General features: G+C 43.8%; 1 protein-coding gene across 2 annotated transcripts in view; it reads right to left on the reverse strand.

Annotated features, from left to right (window-relative positions):
- GNE (glucosamine (UDP-N-acetyl)-2-epimerase/N-acetylmannosamine kinase) overlaps nucleotides 1-12,570 on the reverse strand; it is a 92,121-nt gene that overhangs the window by 9,402 nt on the left and 70,149 nt on the right. For both annotated transcript variants that reach the window (XM_073591857.1, XM_073591851.1), the window contains exons 7-10: nucleotides 9,787-9,997; nucleotides 4,351-4,480; nucleotides 3,149-3,370; nucleotides 443-625 (exon numbers count right to left, since the gene is read on the reverse strand). In XM_073591857.1, the coding sequence (XP_073447958.1) occupies nucleotides 443-625; nucleotides 3,149-3,370; nucleotides 4,351-4,480; nucleotides 9,787-9,997 (746 nt within the window). The remainder of the gene's footprint in view (nucleotides 1-442; nucleotides 626-3,148; nucleotides 3,371-4,350; nucleotides 4,481-9,786; nucleotides 9,998-12,570) is intronic.

The raw sequence follows: 12,570 nt of genomic DNA on the forward strand, positions 1-12,570 counted from the left end.
GGCAGGGGCGGTTTAGGAGCGATGTATACACCGCTCCAAAGATGCTGCTTTTTCCCGTCCTGCAAGCGCACCGCCCCAGTGTGAAAGCACTTGGGTGGCATTATAGAGGTGCTTTTCGGGCAATATTTTTAGAGCTAAAACACCTGAAAAGCGCCCCAGTGTAAAGACTTCTCAGGCTACAAGTCCAACTGGCATTCCACTGCCCAGTGCAAATGGACAGTAAAATGAGTCTTAATGAACTCAGCAGAATGACAGCTGGCAGGTGGTAGCCATTACATCAAGGAAAGCCAGGCCCCAGCAACAAAGTGACACCTAATCAGAGATGGCATTTAGTCTTAGACAGGATTTTACAATGTGGTGCAGGTTCATTTTAAATTGGAATTTTTACAAGTTTAAAAATGTACAAGATACTTTAAAAGAGTTACTATTGAAGGGGATGTACCGTCATGAAGCTTCTTTGCTTCTCTCTGCAGGGAAATTCCTGAAGCATATGCTTCTATGCAGCCATGGCTCCCACACATACACTCTGGTCCATCAAATGACACCATGATGTGACCCAGCTCACCAGCACAGTATGAACTTCCATGTACAAGTTCATTGTGATGAATCACTCCTCCTCCAATACCTGAAACAATCATAAAACATAGCACAATAGTATAAAAAAATAAAATAATTTGAAAATAAACTGTCAGAATAAATAGTAGCAGACATGTTACAAAGCACAACAGAACTAGACTGCATTATATTTCGCAAGAGAGGGCTTTAAAGAGGAAGCAAACCCTAATGGGTTTACTTGCTCTTTGCTTCCCTGCAAAGGTAAAGCATAATGGGCTACCATGCATCGCATAGTAGCCTATTACGTGTCACTTACCTTACACAGGAGCCTGCGATGTCACCGCTGTCCCCTCTGCTATGGAGCGTCCATCTTCTTTCCGGGTATCGTGGCTCCGGCGCTGTGACTGGCCGGAGCCGCGATGATGTCACCCCCACGCATGCGCACAGGAGCTGCCTCTAACTGCATATCGCCGTTAGCAGCAGCATGATCAGTGCGCCCGCGCGCCGCTGTCTATGTCTTTTTACAAATATCTCCTAAACCTTAATCTAGGCTTATCTGTAGGTCAAAGTGGTCTGTAAGGGTTTACAACCACTTTAACCACTTCAACACTGGGTATTTCCCCCCTTTCCTGCCCAGGCCAATTTTCAGAGCTCTCACATTTTTGAATGACAATTGCGCGGTCATGTGACGCTGTACCCAAGCAAAATTTTTATCATTTTTTTCCCCACAAATAGAGCTTTCTTTTGGAGGTATTTGATCACCACTGGGGTTTTTATTTTTTGCGCTACAAATAAAAAAAGACCAAAACATTTTGAAATGAAAAAGTTTTTCTTCGTTTCCGTTACAAAACTTTGTAAAGAAGTATTTTTCCTTCACTGATGAGCACTGATGAGGCACTTATATGCAGCACTGATAGGCACACATAAGCGGCACTGATATGTGGCACTGGTGGGAACTGATGGGCGGCACTGGTAGGCAGCACTGATCAGGAGGCACCGACAGTCATCACTGATGGGCACAGAGTGCCATCCCTAATGGGCACTGATTGGCACCCCTGGTGGTCATTGGTGGGCATCCCTGGTGGCCATCCTCGATGGGTCTGCAATGATAATCAATGCGCTGATTATCAGTGCAGACCTCCCCTGTCAGGAGAGCAGCCTACTCGCCTGTCAGTGCGAGTAGAGGAAAAGCCGATACATGGCTTTTCCTGTTTGCACCGTGATCAGCTGTGATTGGACACGTGTCATGGGCTCTTTACCTAGATCGGAGATGTGATGTGTCAGACTGTTGCGCACTTGCGGCTTATCCTGCTGGACATCATATGATGCCAAGTCAGGATAACAAAACCACTTTCTGGCCGTCATTTTGCTATATGGCGGTCAGAAAGTGGTTAAAGTATTATACAAGTAAGAGAATATGCATAGTCTCAGCAAAAGCCATCTTCAAAAATAAGTCAGGGATATGACAAACTTAAATCTAGCATTTCTGAATGATTAATCTAGAGGTCAACTGTAGCTGGTTTCTACAAGATTTCAATATGGGCCACTTTCACCCCCTTCCTGCCCAGCTTTTGGCGCTGTCGCATTTTGAGTGACAATTGCACAGTCATGCAATACTGTACCCATATGAAATTTTCATAATTTTTTTTTCACACAAATAGAGTTTTCTTTTGGTGCTAATCACCACTGGGGTTTTTATTCTTTGCTAAACAAAACGAAAAAAAGACCAAATTAAAAAAAAAATAAAATAAAATGTTTTTCTTAGTTTCATTTATAAAATGTATTAAATATATATAATATGTATTCTTTACTGATGGGCACTGATAAAGCTGCAATAATGAGCACTGATAATCAGTGCCCTGATTATCAGTGTAAACCGTGTATTTTCAGCCTTGCCAGTTACCGGAACACTTTTCCTCACAAAAAGGCAGTGTGTGTGGAAAGGAATGCCGATAACTGGCAAAGTCCGTTTACGTGTGACCAGCTGTGGTTGGACACAGCTGATCACATGGTAAAGGGCTGCTGTGATTGGCACTGTACCGTGATCTGTGATCAGCTGTGTCCAAAGGACATAGCGGTTATAGGAAGTGCGGTTCTGGGCGGACACCTATGGACACCCTCCCAGAACTGGAGAACTTTAGCTGAAAAATGGCTACAGATCAGGCGGGAAGGGGTTAAGGGCCTGTCCACACCAGAGCAGCGACCAGTGTTTTTCAGCACTGAAAGAATGCCAGTCCCAGCCAGGGCACAAAAACAATTGTCGTCTATGTATCTTGTTCTCACTGTAACGCGGCTCACAGGTGTGTTGCAGTGAGGTGCAATATTATGCAGCATGTCTGCTCTGTGGTGACATGAATGAAGAGTGACTTTGTTCACTTCACATAAAGATAGCTGTCAGACAGGGAGAGCAAAGAGACGATGGGTCACGTGAGCGCCGCTCTGAAAACAGGTAAAGGAGAACTTATTTTTAAAAAACACAGACAGAGGGGCACACAGGATTAATAAACACGAGAGTATTGTATAAATTGCATAGAGTGGCTTAACAACCACTGTAATGATGGACAAGAATTTTCTGATATTGCTAAACGCATACCTGTTCCGGTAATGATGGACACAAAATCTTCCACTCCTTTGCCTTGGCCAAACTTTCTTTCTGCCAGTGCAGCGCAGTTGCCATCATTATCTACCCACACTGGAAGATGCAGTGTATCTGACAAAGGGGTTCGCAGATCAACAGAGCTCCATTCTTGAATCAGTTTAGTGGAATGAAGTACAACTCCCTCATGAGGGTTTACACGTCCGCCTGTTGAAATACCTGTACAAAAACAATGATGTACATGTCTATAATCTTATAACTGTAACAATTATTAAATTATTATTATTATTATTATACAGGGTTTATATAGTGCCAACAGTTTGCACAGCATTTGACGTTAGGGCAGACAATACAGTTACAATACAATTCAATACAGGAGGAATCAGAGGGCCCTGCTCGCAATGGATAAAAAGAAAAGCCTGCACATCACCTTAATATAGTCTATTTCATCGTCTGAAAAACACACAAAATAACCATCTTACAGTAAAAACATAGCAAGGAAATTATAAAAAGCACTAGCAGCAAGCCTAAATTCGTTCTTTAAGTAAATCCCTCGAATGGCAACATTGCTCATAACAAAAGGCTCTTATCACTTGTCTGTAAATATATGACATTATTAAAATATTGCAAGGCCAATATTTTCTGTCACAGCAAACAACCTTTGAAGCAGGTTTATATTTTTATTGCACCTAATAGAAGTAATAAAAATAAAATGAAGTCATATAAGTCCAGATGTCCCACAGTCACAGTTCAATCTGCAAATAAAGCACACTCAAACACCACCCAGCCCAGCCTTGCTTGAGATTGTAAACCAATCATTTACTGCCAAGTACCCAGAAGTTTTTTTTTCTTTTTAATAACACTAATTATCTGAGCCATAACCATGAAAAGCTTCACTTTGCAAACAAACCACACAAAATGAACACCGCCAAGCCCAGACTTGCTCATCATGTACTGCCAAGTATAGATATTTCATTTATTTATTAACACTTCATGCTTACTTGCAACTAATTTGAGCCATTACCACAAAAATCATTTGTGTTTGCAGTGACCTTAAATAGGATAAATTGTTCTATAGTCTGTATTTCAGCAGTAAGAAATTGCATTCTCTTTTCCAGAGCATAATTATTCTGGTTTTGTAGGCCGCGTTTGTAAAATAATTGTAACATGAAAAGAAAGAAAATGGCATAAGTACGTACCCACTCCAAGTATTCTGCAGTTCAGTGTGATGGCTTCTGAAGCTGCTTCAACACACATCTTTATAATTAAATCAATTCTATCCTCATATGTTTTAGGATTGGGCTGTACATATTTCTTAATTATCTCACCCTGGAAAAAAAAAAAATTAAAAAATTTAATTGGTTGCCTATTCAGCTTTCAAAAGGTGGGTATATTTGTCATATACACAACAAAGCAAAACAGACGCAGAATTTCTCTGAAAGCATTTGGATAACTTGTGTTTTTATCCACGTGAAATTTAAAGCAGTATTAAACCCAAACCAAAAATGTAATAAATTGCAGCTTACCAATCATTACATGTAGTGGTTGCATTAGTTTTCTTTTTTGTAGGTTCTATTCTATGGAATCTGCTTAACATTAACCTTCTATTTGATAGTGAATATGCCGTTTTTTTGCACTCTAGCCACTGGGAGGCACTGTGGTTTTGCTGTGGTTATGCCTTTGGCTTGTGATGGTTTGTCTTGTGGCTGGAACGCCTAATGAATATATAACCCTTTCCTGAAATTTCCCCTACTTTAATATGTATTAGGGTGTCAGCTTGGGTTCTCAGGAGGTCTTTGCAATTTCATTGTTTCAATGCACTGGGCCTCTGAACTGAAAATACCACCAGCATGAGGCCAGTTTAAGTCAAAGTGTCAGCCACCAAGTATTGTATGCTGCGGCCTCTGAAATTAAAGAGGTTGTAAAGTCAGACGGTTTTCATCTTAATGCATTCTATACATTAGGATAAAAAAAATCTTCTGTGTGTAGCAACCCCCTAATACTTACTTGAGCCCATCTCGATCAAGCGATGTTGCAGGCGAGTTTCAGCTGGCTGGGACACTCCCTCCTCATTGGCTGAGACAGCAGTGTGGCATCATTGGCTCCCACTGCTGTCAAAGTCAGTGAGCCAATGAGGAGAGGGAGGGGTGCCCCCATAGCCAGCTGCTTGCTTTGGGAGCACTCGGCGGGGGGTTGTCACCAGGAGTGCCGGCGAGGTACCCGAGAAGAGGAAGATCCAGGCTGCTCTGTGCAAAACCACTGTACAAAAGCAGGCAAGTATAACATGTTTGTTATTTTTTTTTTTTTTTAATGAAAAAACTTATCACTTTAAATGAATAAAAAAAAAAAAAAAAAAAAAAAAAAGGAAGAAACAGGTTAAAGGATAAGTTCACATTTGGGAACAGGTTACCTGTTCCACCCACTGCTGCAGCCATTCCCTTTTGTCCGTGACAGCAGCACTTTTTAAAAACAGCGCAGCCATGCGGAGCTCCACCCACACGACCACGTCATTCTTACACAGAGTTCTGTGTATGAATGAACTACAAGTTCCGACATTCTTTGCGGCTGATGGCTTGTAGTTTTCAATGACCTACCATGGTGCTGTTGAGCGCTGTGGTAGTTCATTGAGTCTTCCTGTCAGTGTGAAACTGCCTGGCCGTACGTTGTATGGCCCGATAGCTCACACTGACAGTCTGCAGGAGACCTGCATGGCATCGGTGATCTGCTGATCGCGGGTGCAATGCTTTCCAGGCTGTTAAAAAAAAAAGGGGGGGGCACATTTTTTTTCTCTGCAAAAAAAATGTGCATTATGTATTTATTTTTTAAAGCGGACTTATCCTTTAAAGTGGATGTAAACCCAATGTCATCCTTTCTAAACTACTGCCATAGAGGTTATCTATAAGGATATACATGCTGTGGCAGACCTAGCTGGGACAGAGGCTGTTGGAGAGGACTGAATGCAAGCCTCTTGCCTTTTGATTATGGGCCCTGGATTTTCAATGGAACAATACTCTTTGTGAGGTGAATTAGAAATCCAGTCTGAACTGTACTAATCGGACTCAGTCATGTATATATGTATATATTGTATGTTGTTTGATTCTGTTGGGGACTCCTTGCTGTGGTCATTTGGGATTTGTGTCCCTGAAGAGGGAGGGGGGATTCCTCCAGCAGCCCCCTGCTGATAAGACTGATTCATACTGTTAGGACACATCCTGTGAGGAGATGCTGGTGTCATCAACTCCAACTACCTGTGTTTATGTTATTTGAATGAGCTGATCACATTGTCCTCTATACAATGTAGGAGACGGGACGACTCCTATTGGAGCTGCTGCTATTGTGAGAAAATGTCCTGTGATAATTAACTCAGTCTGGGCAAAAGGTCATGTCTCAGTCACCTAGGCTGTATAAAGGATTAGTTAATTAGCTCATGTTAATTAGGTTAATTAGGTTACATTTGTATTGTTAGAGTAATATGAGCAGGAGGGGAGAACCTCATCTTCTCTTGTATATAAGACTGTATTCTGGTTCTGAATAAAGTGAGTTCATGTTAGCAACAAGCAAGTGTCGCCTTGTTTTGTGCTCAGAGAGGTTGGAATATCTGATATCTGTATACAGACTGGGAGGAAGTGGTATATGACGGAAGCACTCAAGCGGAGTGTGGGACGTTCCGTGACATTGGTGGCAAGCAGCGGGAAAGCTTTCTGCAGTCTGGGACATCCAAATCTCCAACTGTATCCAAGATCAGCATAGCAGACTTCAGTCACCCCAGCGGAGATATGGACCTGGCATCAGAGTTCCCGGGGCTGCTGCGGATCATCCTTTCAACATACACCAGGACTGTGTCTAAGGATGAATACCTGGAGCTCAGGCAGCAGATTCGGGTGGAGCTCTGGATTGGAGCCCTCCAGCTCGCTGGTATAAAACAGGGCAAGTGCTTTCCAACCCAAGAGCAACGGGCCAGTGACCAACGGGCATTGTGGATGGCATTCCTGGGAGAGCGGCCCCAGCAGCAATGGGTGACTGAGTTGGACAGGCTGGTCCAGCAGGAGATAGAGCTGGACAATCGTTATCGGGCTCTGCAATGACACGCAGAGCAGGGATATTTAGGGGAGACAACAGAATGCTCCCCGGAGGGATATGACTTTGGAGGCCCTGGATTGCTGTGGGAGAGCCTTACAGATCATTTTATGTTTGGCGATGAAGGGGAACCTGACCTTGAGGACCTGCGAGAATATAGAGAGGCTATGCTCGGTCTTGCAGGGGTCTCAGAGCTCAAACCTGATCTGCACCATTTGCTAAGGAAGGAACAGCTTCTGGAAAGGGCATACAGGAAACTGCTAGAACACGTTCAGCAGCATGCCAGAGAAATGGCAGTGGAAAATCCGGAAATTGCCGTCCCCAAACCTGAAGTGCTGACAACAGGGCAGAGCTCTGCTAACCTCTGCCCAGCAATGATAGCATCTTCTGGGTTCCATGGACAGGAGATGGTGAACCTCTATCCCCAGACATCAGTTGCAGAGACATGGGATTTGATAGACTTTTCTGCTAAGGAAGAACAACCTGATGAGCCTCCAGCAGAAGAGCTGCTATCAGGGCCAAAGTTCACTGTGCTCTGCCCAGCACCAACAGTGGCTTCGGCCATCTTGAGAGAAGAGGTAGTCGGCCTTTCTCACACAACACTGACAGGGACATGTGATTTTCTGCCAGCAGCATCTATGGAGTTACAACAAACTTCTCCAGCTGAAGATCAGGTATCTGAACAGAGGGTCCAAGACCTTTGTCCCACACTTTTAGCAATTCCAGAGACTGAGGATTTGATAGAGGTTTCTGTAGAGGAGGAACCACCTAGCAAATCCCCAGCAGAAGTGCTGGCAACCGAACAGAGGGTCCAAGAACTCTGCCCCACACCTGCAGCAATTGTGGAGGCCCAAGTTGAGGAGGTGGCAGTCTATCGCGAGCTGCAGATCAGGATCCAAGGAGAGAATGCAGTCAACACCTCATAACTGCAGCTTGATCTGGTGTCGGTAGATGGGGCTTCAGTCCCCACCTGTATACCCCAGGGATGCTGGGCAGTCGGCCCAGATCCCCAACAGCAGGATGGAGTGAGCCCAGTCCCCCTGTCTTCTCTCCAGCGGCAGAAAGGACTCCAGGGAGAAGGGCCAGTCCAGGCCTCTCCGCAGCGGTGGGCATGTTCTCTGAGAGAGGCAGAGGATGGCTGGGTGAGTAATACTCTGTTTGGAACAATTTGTTTGGGGTACTGTGTGGGTACAGGCAGTAGAGGACTGGAACTATGGACTAACTTCGGAGTCAAACCGTCTGGGGTCTCCTCTTGTGTTAGTCTCCTGCCGAAAGGGAAGAAATGTGACAGACCTAGCTGGGACAGAGGCTGTTGGAGAGGACTGAATGCAAGCCTCTTGCCTTTTGATTATGGGCCCTGGATTTTCAATGGAACAATACTCTTTGTGAGGTGAATTAGAAATCCAGTCTGAACTGTACTAATCGGACTCAGTCATGTATATATGTATATATTGTATGTTGTTTGATTCTGTTGGGGACTCCTTGCTGTGGTCATTTGGGATTTGTGTCCCTGAAGAGGGAGGGGGGATTCCTCCAGCAGCCCTCTGCTGATAAGACTGATTCATACTGTTGGCACACATCCTGTGAGGAGATGCTGGTGTCATCAACTCCAACTACCTGTGTTTATGTTAATTGAATGAGCTGATCACATTGTCCTCTATACAATGTAGGAGACGGGACGACTCCTATTGGAGCTGCTGCTATTGTGAGAAAATGTCCTGTGATAATTAACTCAGTCTGGGCAAAAGGTCATGTCTCAGTCACCTAGGCTGTATAAAGGATTAGTTAATTAGGTTACATTTGTATTGTTAGAGTAATATGAGCAGGAGGGGAGAACCTCATCTTCCCCTGTATATAAGACTGTATTCTGGTTCTGAATAAAGTGAGTTCATGTTAGCAACAAGCAAGTGTCGCCTTGTTTTGTGCTCAGAGAGGTTGGAATATGGTGGTTCCGTGACAAGTGTCTGGAGCTCGGTGGGTGGAGTCGTGATGTCAGTAGACTCCCCGCCCACCTCTACACTCCCCTTGCCAATATGCATTTTCTTCTGTGTATTTCTAACTGAACTTCTGCTATGATCGCTAACATCCAGTGAAAAGACAGGACAGTAACCACATGACTTCAGCATGCCAAATCATGCTGAGGTGTGGAGCAGCCAACCCTTGCAGAGTTGCTGAAGAAAGGAGTGGGGATGGGAATTAAAAAATAATGTCTGTGTCTTAGGCTGTCACTCACAGCAAGGGGGAGTGTTTAACAAAGTTTTTCTCAGTTTGTCAAGATTTCTCTCACTGAACAATAAAAGAGGATTGCTCAGAGATGAATTAACTCGGTGTGGCAAGACTGGGCTCAAATGATAGGAAATCTTATACTCTACAGTATGATATAAAAAAAAATTGGGTTTACATCCACTTTAATGCTCTTCCAAATGAAATATTTAGAAAGTCACATACTGAAACATAACGAGGTAATAAAACACAAAAAAACCTATTTACCAAAAGGATAATGCCAAACGTACACAAAAAAAATAACTGCAGCTACGAGCAACATTTTGACAACATACCTTCATACTGACAATCGCTATCCTGAGATTTGTTCCTCCCAAGTCAACAGCCAAGGCACTTAGTGTTTCCAGGATGTGATCTATATCTTGAGAGATGCTCTCCTTAACTGGAGGAAAGCAGAACTTCTTCTGCAGAGGTTCTGATAAACTTATTGATTTGAGAAACTTCACAATTCTCGGTACAGAACTGCCATCACCATAAATTTTGGAACTGTACAAAGCAAAAAATAAAGTTCTCAGTGTTTAGTGTTATCACATAGGTAAAGATGTTGGAGGACTAAATGCTCAATTGGCTTCCTGTAGCTCTTGGGAACTGAAGTGCCAAAATCTCTTCCATGGCTATAAGGGCATTATATTTACCACAAGCAATTTTGTGTATTTTAACCACTTGAAAACTAGGCCTTTTCTGGCACTTTTTGTTAGCATGTAACAATCAGTTTTTTTTGCTAGAAAATTACTTAGAACCCCCAAACATTATATGCAGAGGCCCTAGAGAATAAATGGGGGGGGGTGCAATTTTTTATGTCACACAGTATTTGCGCAGCGTTTTTTCAAACGCAATTTTTGGGAAAAAATACACTTTATTGAATTTTAATGCAAAAAACACAAAACATAACACATGTTTGAAAAAGATGATGTTACGCTGAGTAAATAGATAACAAACACGTCATGCTTTAAAATTGTGCATGCCCGTGCAACGGCAACAAACATGAATTTTACATAGGCGACGTTTTAAAAACCTTTGCAGGTTACCACTTTAGATTTACAGAGGTGGCCTAGTGCTAGAATTACTGCCCATGATCTGATGTTTGTGGCAATACCTCACGTGTGGGACGATTGGTGTTTGCGTGCATGACTGACGCATGTGTTCGCCTTTGTGCGCTAGCACAGGGGGCGGGGGCACTTTACATATGCGCACACACACACAGTTAGGTCCATATATATTTGGACACTGGCACAATTTTAGTTTTTTTCAGGTATTTACCAAAACATATTCAAGCTATAGTTATACAATGGATATGGCCTGAAAGTACACTCTCAGGTTTAATTTGAGGGTATGTACATCCAAATCAGGGGAAGGGTTTAGGAATTAAAGCTCTTAAGAATAGCCATCCCCATCAGGGACTGGTGTTTACTGATGATGTGACAGAAGACAGAAGCAGCCGGATGAATTCTGAAGTGTTTAGAGATATACTGTCAGCCCAGATTCAGCCAAATGCAGCAAAGTTGAATGCACCGCACTTCACAGTACAGAAAGGCAATGATCAAAAACACACTGCAAAAGCAACCCAAGAGCTTTTGAAGGAAAATAAGTGGAATATTCTGCAATGGCCCGAATCAATCACCTGATCTCAACCCAATTGAGCATACATTTCACTTGCTTAAAGTGGATGTAAACCCACTCCCATCTTTTTTAAAGTACTGCCATAGGGGTGATCTATAAGGATATACACGCCTCCTGCATGTATCCTTACCTTTCAAATGTCTCCCCTCTGTCAGTTTGGAGCCCCCAAAAACACCGGATTCAGTGGGCGGGTCAGTTGTACGGCGCTCGGTGGGCGGAGTCATGACATCACCAGAGTCCCCGCCCGCCTCTACACTCGCGCCTGGCCGGAGTGAAAAGTGCGCGCACAGGAGAAGAGGAGCGCTTTAATGGATCCTGTCAGTTCATGTGTCACTATCCAGTGACAGTCGGGGATGATTGGTGCGGCAGGGACAGCTGTGAGCACAGATCCCCCTGAGGAGGCAGAGAAGGAGAAGCAGCTGATCAAACGCCATGCAGGGAGATCGGTTCTCACGGCTGTCCCTCCGCTGCACCGATCACCCCCGACTGTCCCTTGTGTCCTCCTCCTCCTCCAGCGCCTGACCTGTTCTCTCCACCACCACCACCTCCCCTTCTTCTCTGGCCCCCCTCCTGTCCTTATCCGCCCGCTGTGTCTTCCTCCTCCACCCCCCTCATCCCCTGCAGCCGACTCCCCTCCATTCCAGCGGGCTCTGTCAGGATGGAGAGCGGAGGAAAGGACGGAAACACTATACATGTCATTTACGGAGGTGGGGGGGTTGGAGTGCTGCTGGACACAGCTTTATACTATATATATATATATATATATATATATATATATACACACATACATACATATATATATATATATACACATAAACATACACATACATCTGTGCCCAGCAGCAAACCCCCCCCATCAGACCAGTGGAGTGTCTGCAGCCAGGGCTGAGATTATGTAGAACAGCCAATCCTGGCAGAGCAGCTGAAGAATGGAGTGGGAGGGAATTAAAAAATACTGCCTGTGTCTTACTTAGGCTGGTGCACGAGATACGTAAATCACCTGTCACTCACAGCAAGGGGGCGTATTTGACAAAGTTTTTCTCATTTTGTCAAGAATTTTCTCACTGAACAATAAAAGAGGATTGCTCAGAGATGGATTAACTCTGTGTGGCAAGACTGGGCTCAAAATGATAGGAAATCTTATACTCTACAATACTCTACAATAAAAAAATTCGGGTTTACATCCACTTTAAGGCAAAGCTAAAGGCAGAAAGACCCACAAACAAAGAACAACTGAAGACAGCTGCAATTAGAGCCTGGCAAAGCACCAGAAAGGAGTAAACCCAGTCTTTGGTAATGTCCATGGGTTCCAGACTTCAGGCAGTCATTGCCAGTAAAGGATTAACAAAATATTAAAAATGAACATAACATTTTATTTATGATTATATTAATTTGTCCAATTACATTTGAGCCCCTGAAAATGGGGGGGACTGTGTATA

Source organism: Aquarana catesbeiana, linkage group LG01 (assembly GCF_042186555.1).
Source record: "Aquarana catesbeiana isolate 2022-GZ linkage group LG01, ASM4218655v1, whole genome shotgun sequence".
Classification (NCBI taxonomy): Eukaryota; Metazoa; Chordata; class Amphibia; order Anura; family Ranidae; genus Aquarana; species Aquarana catesbeiana.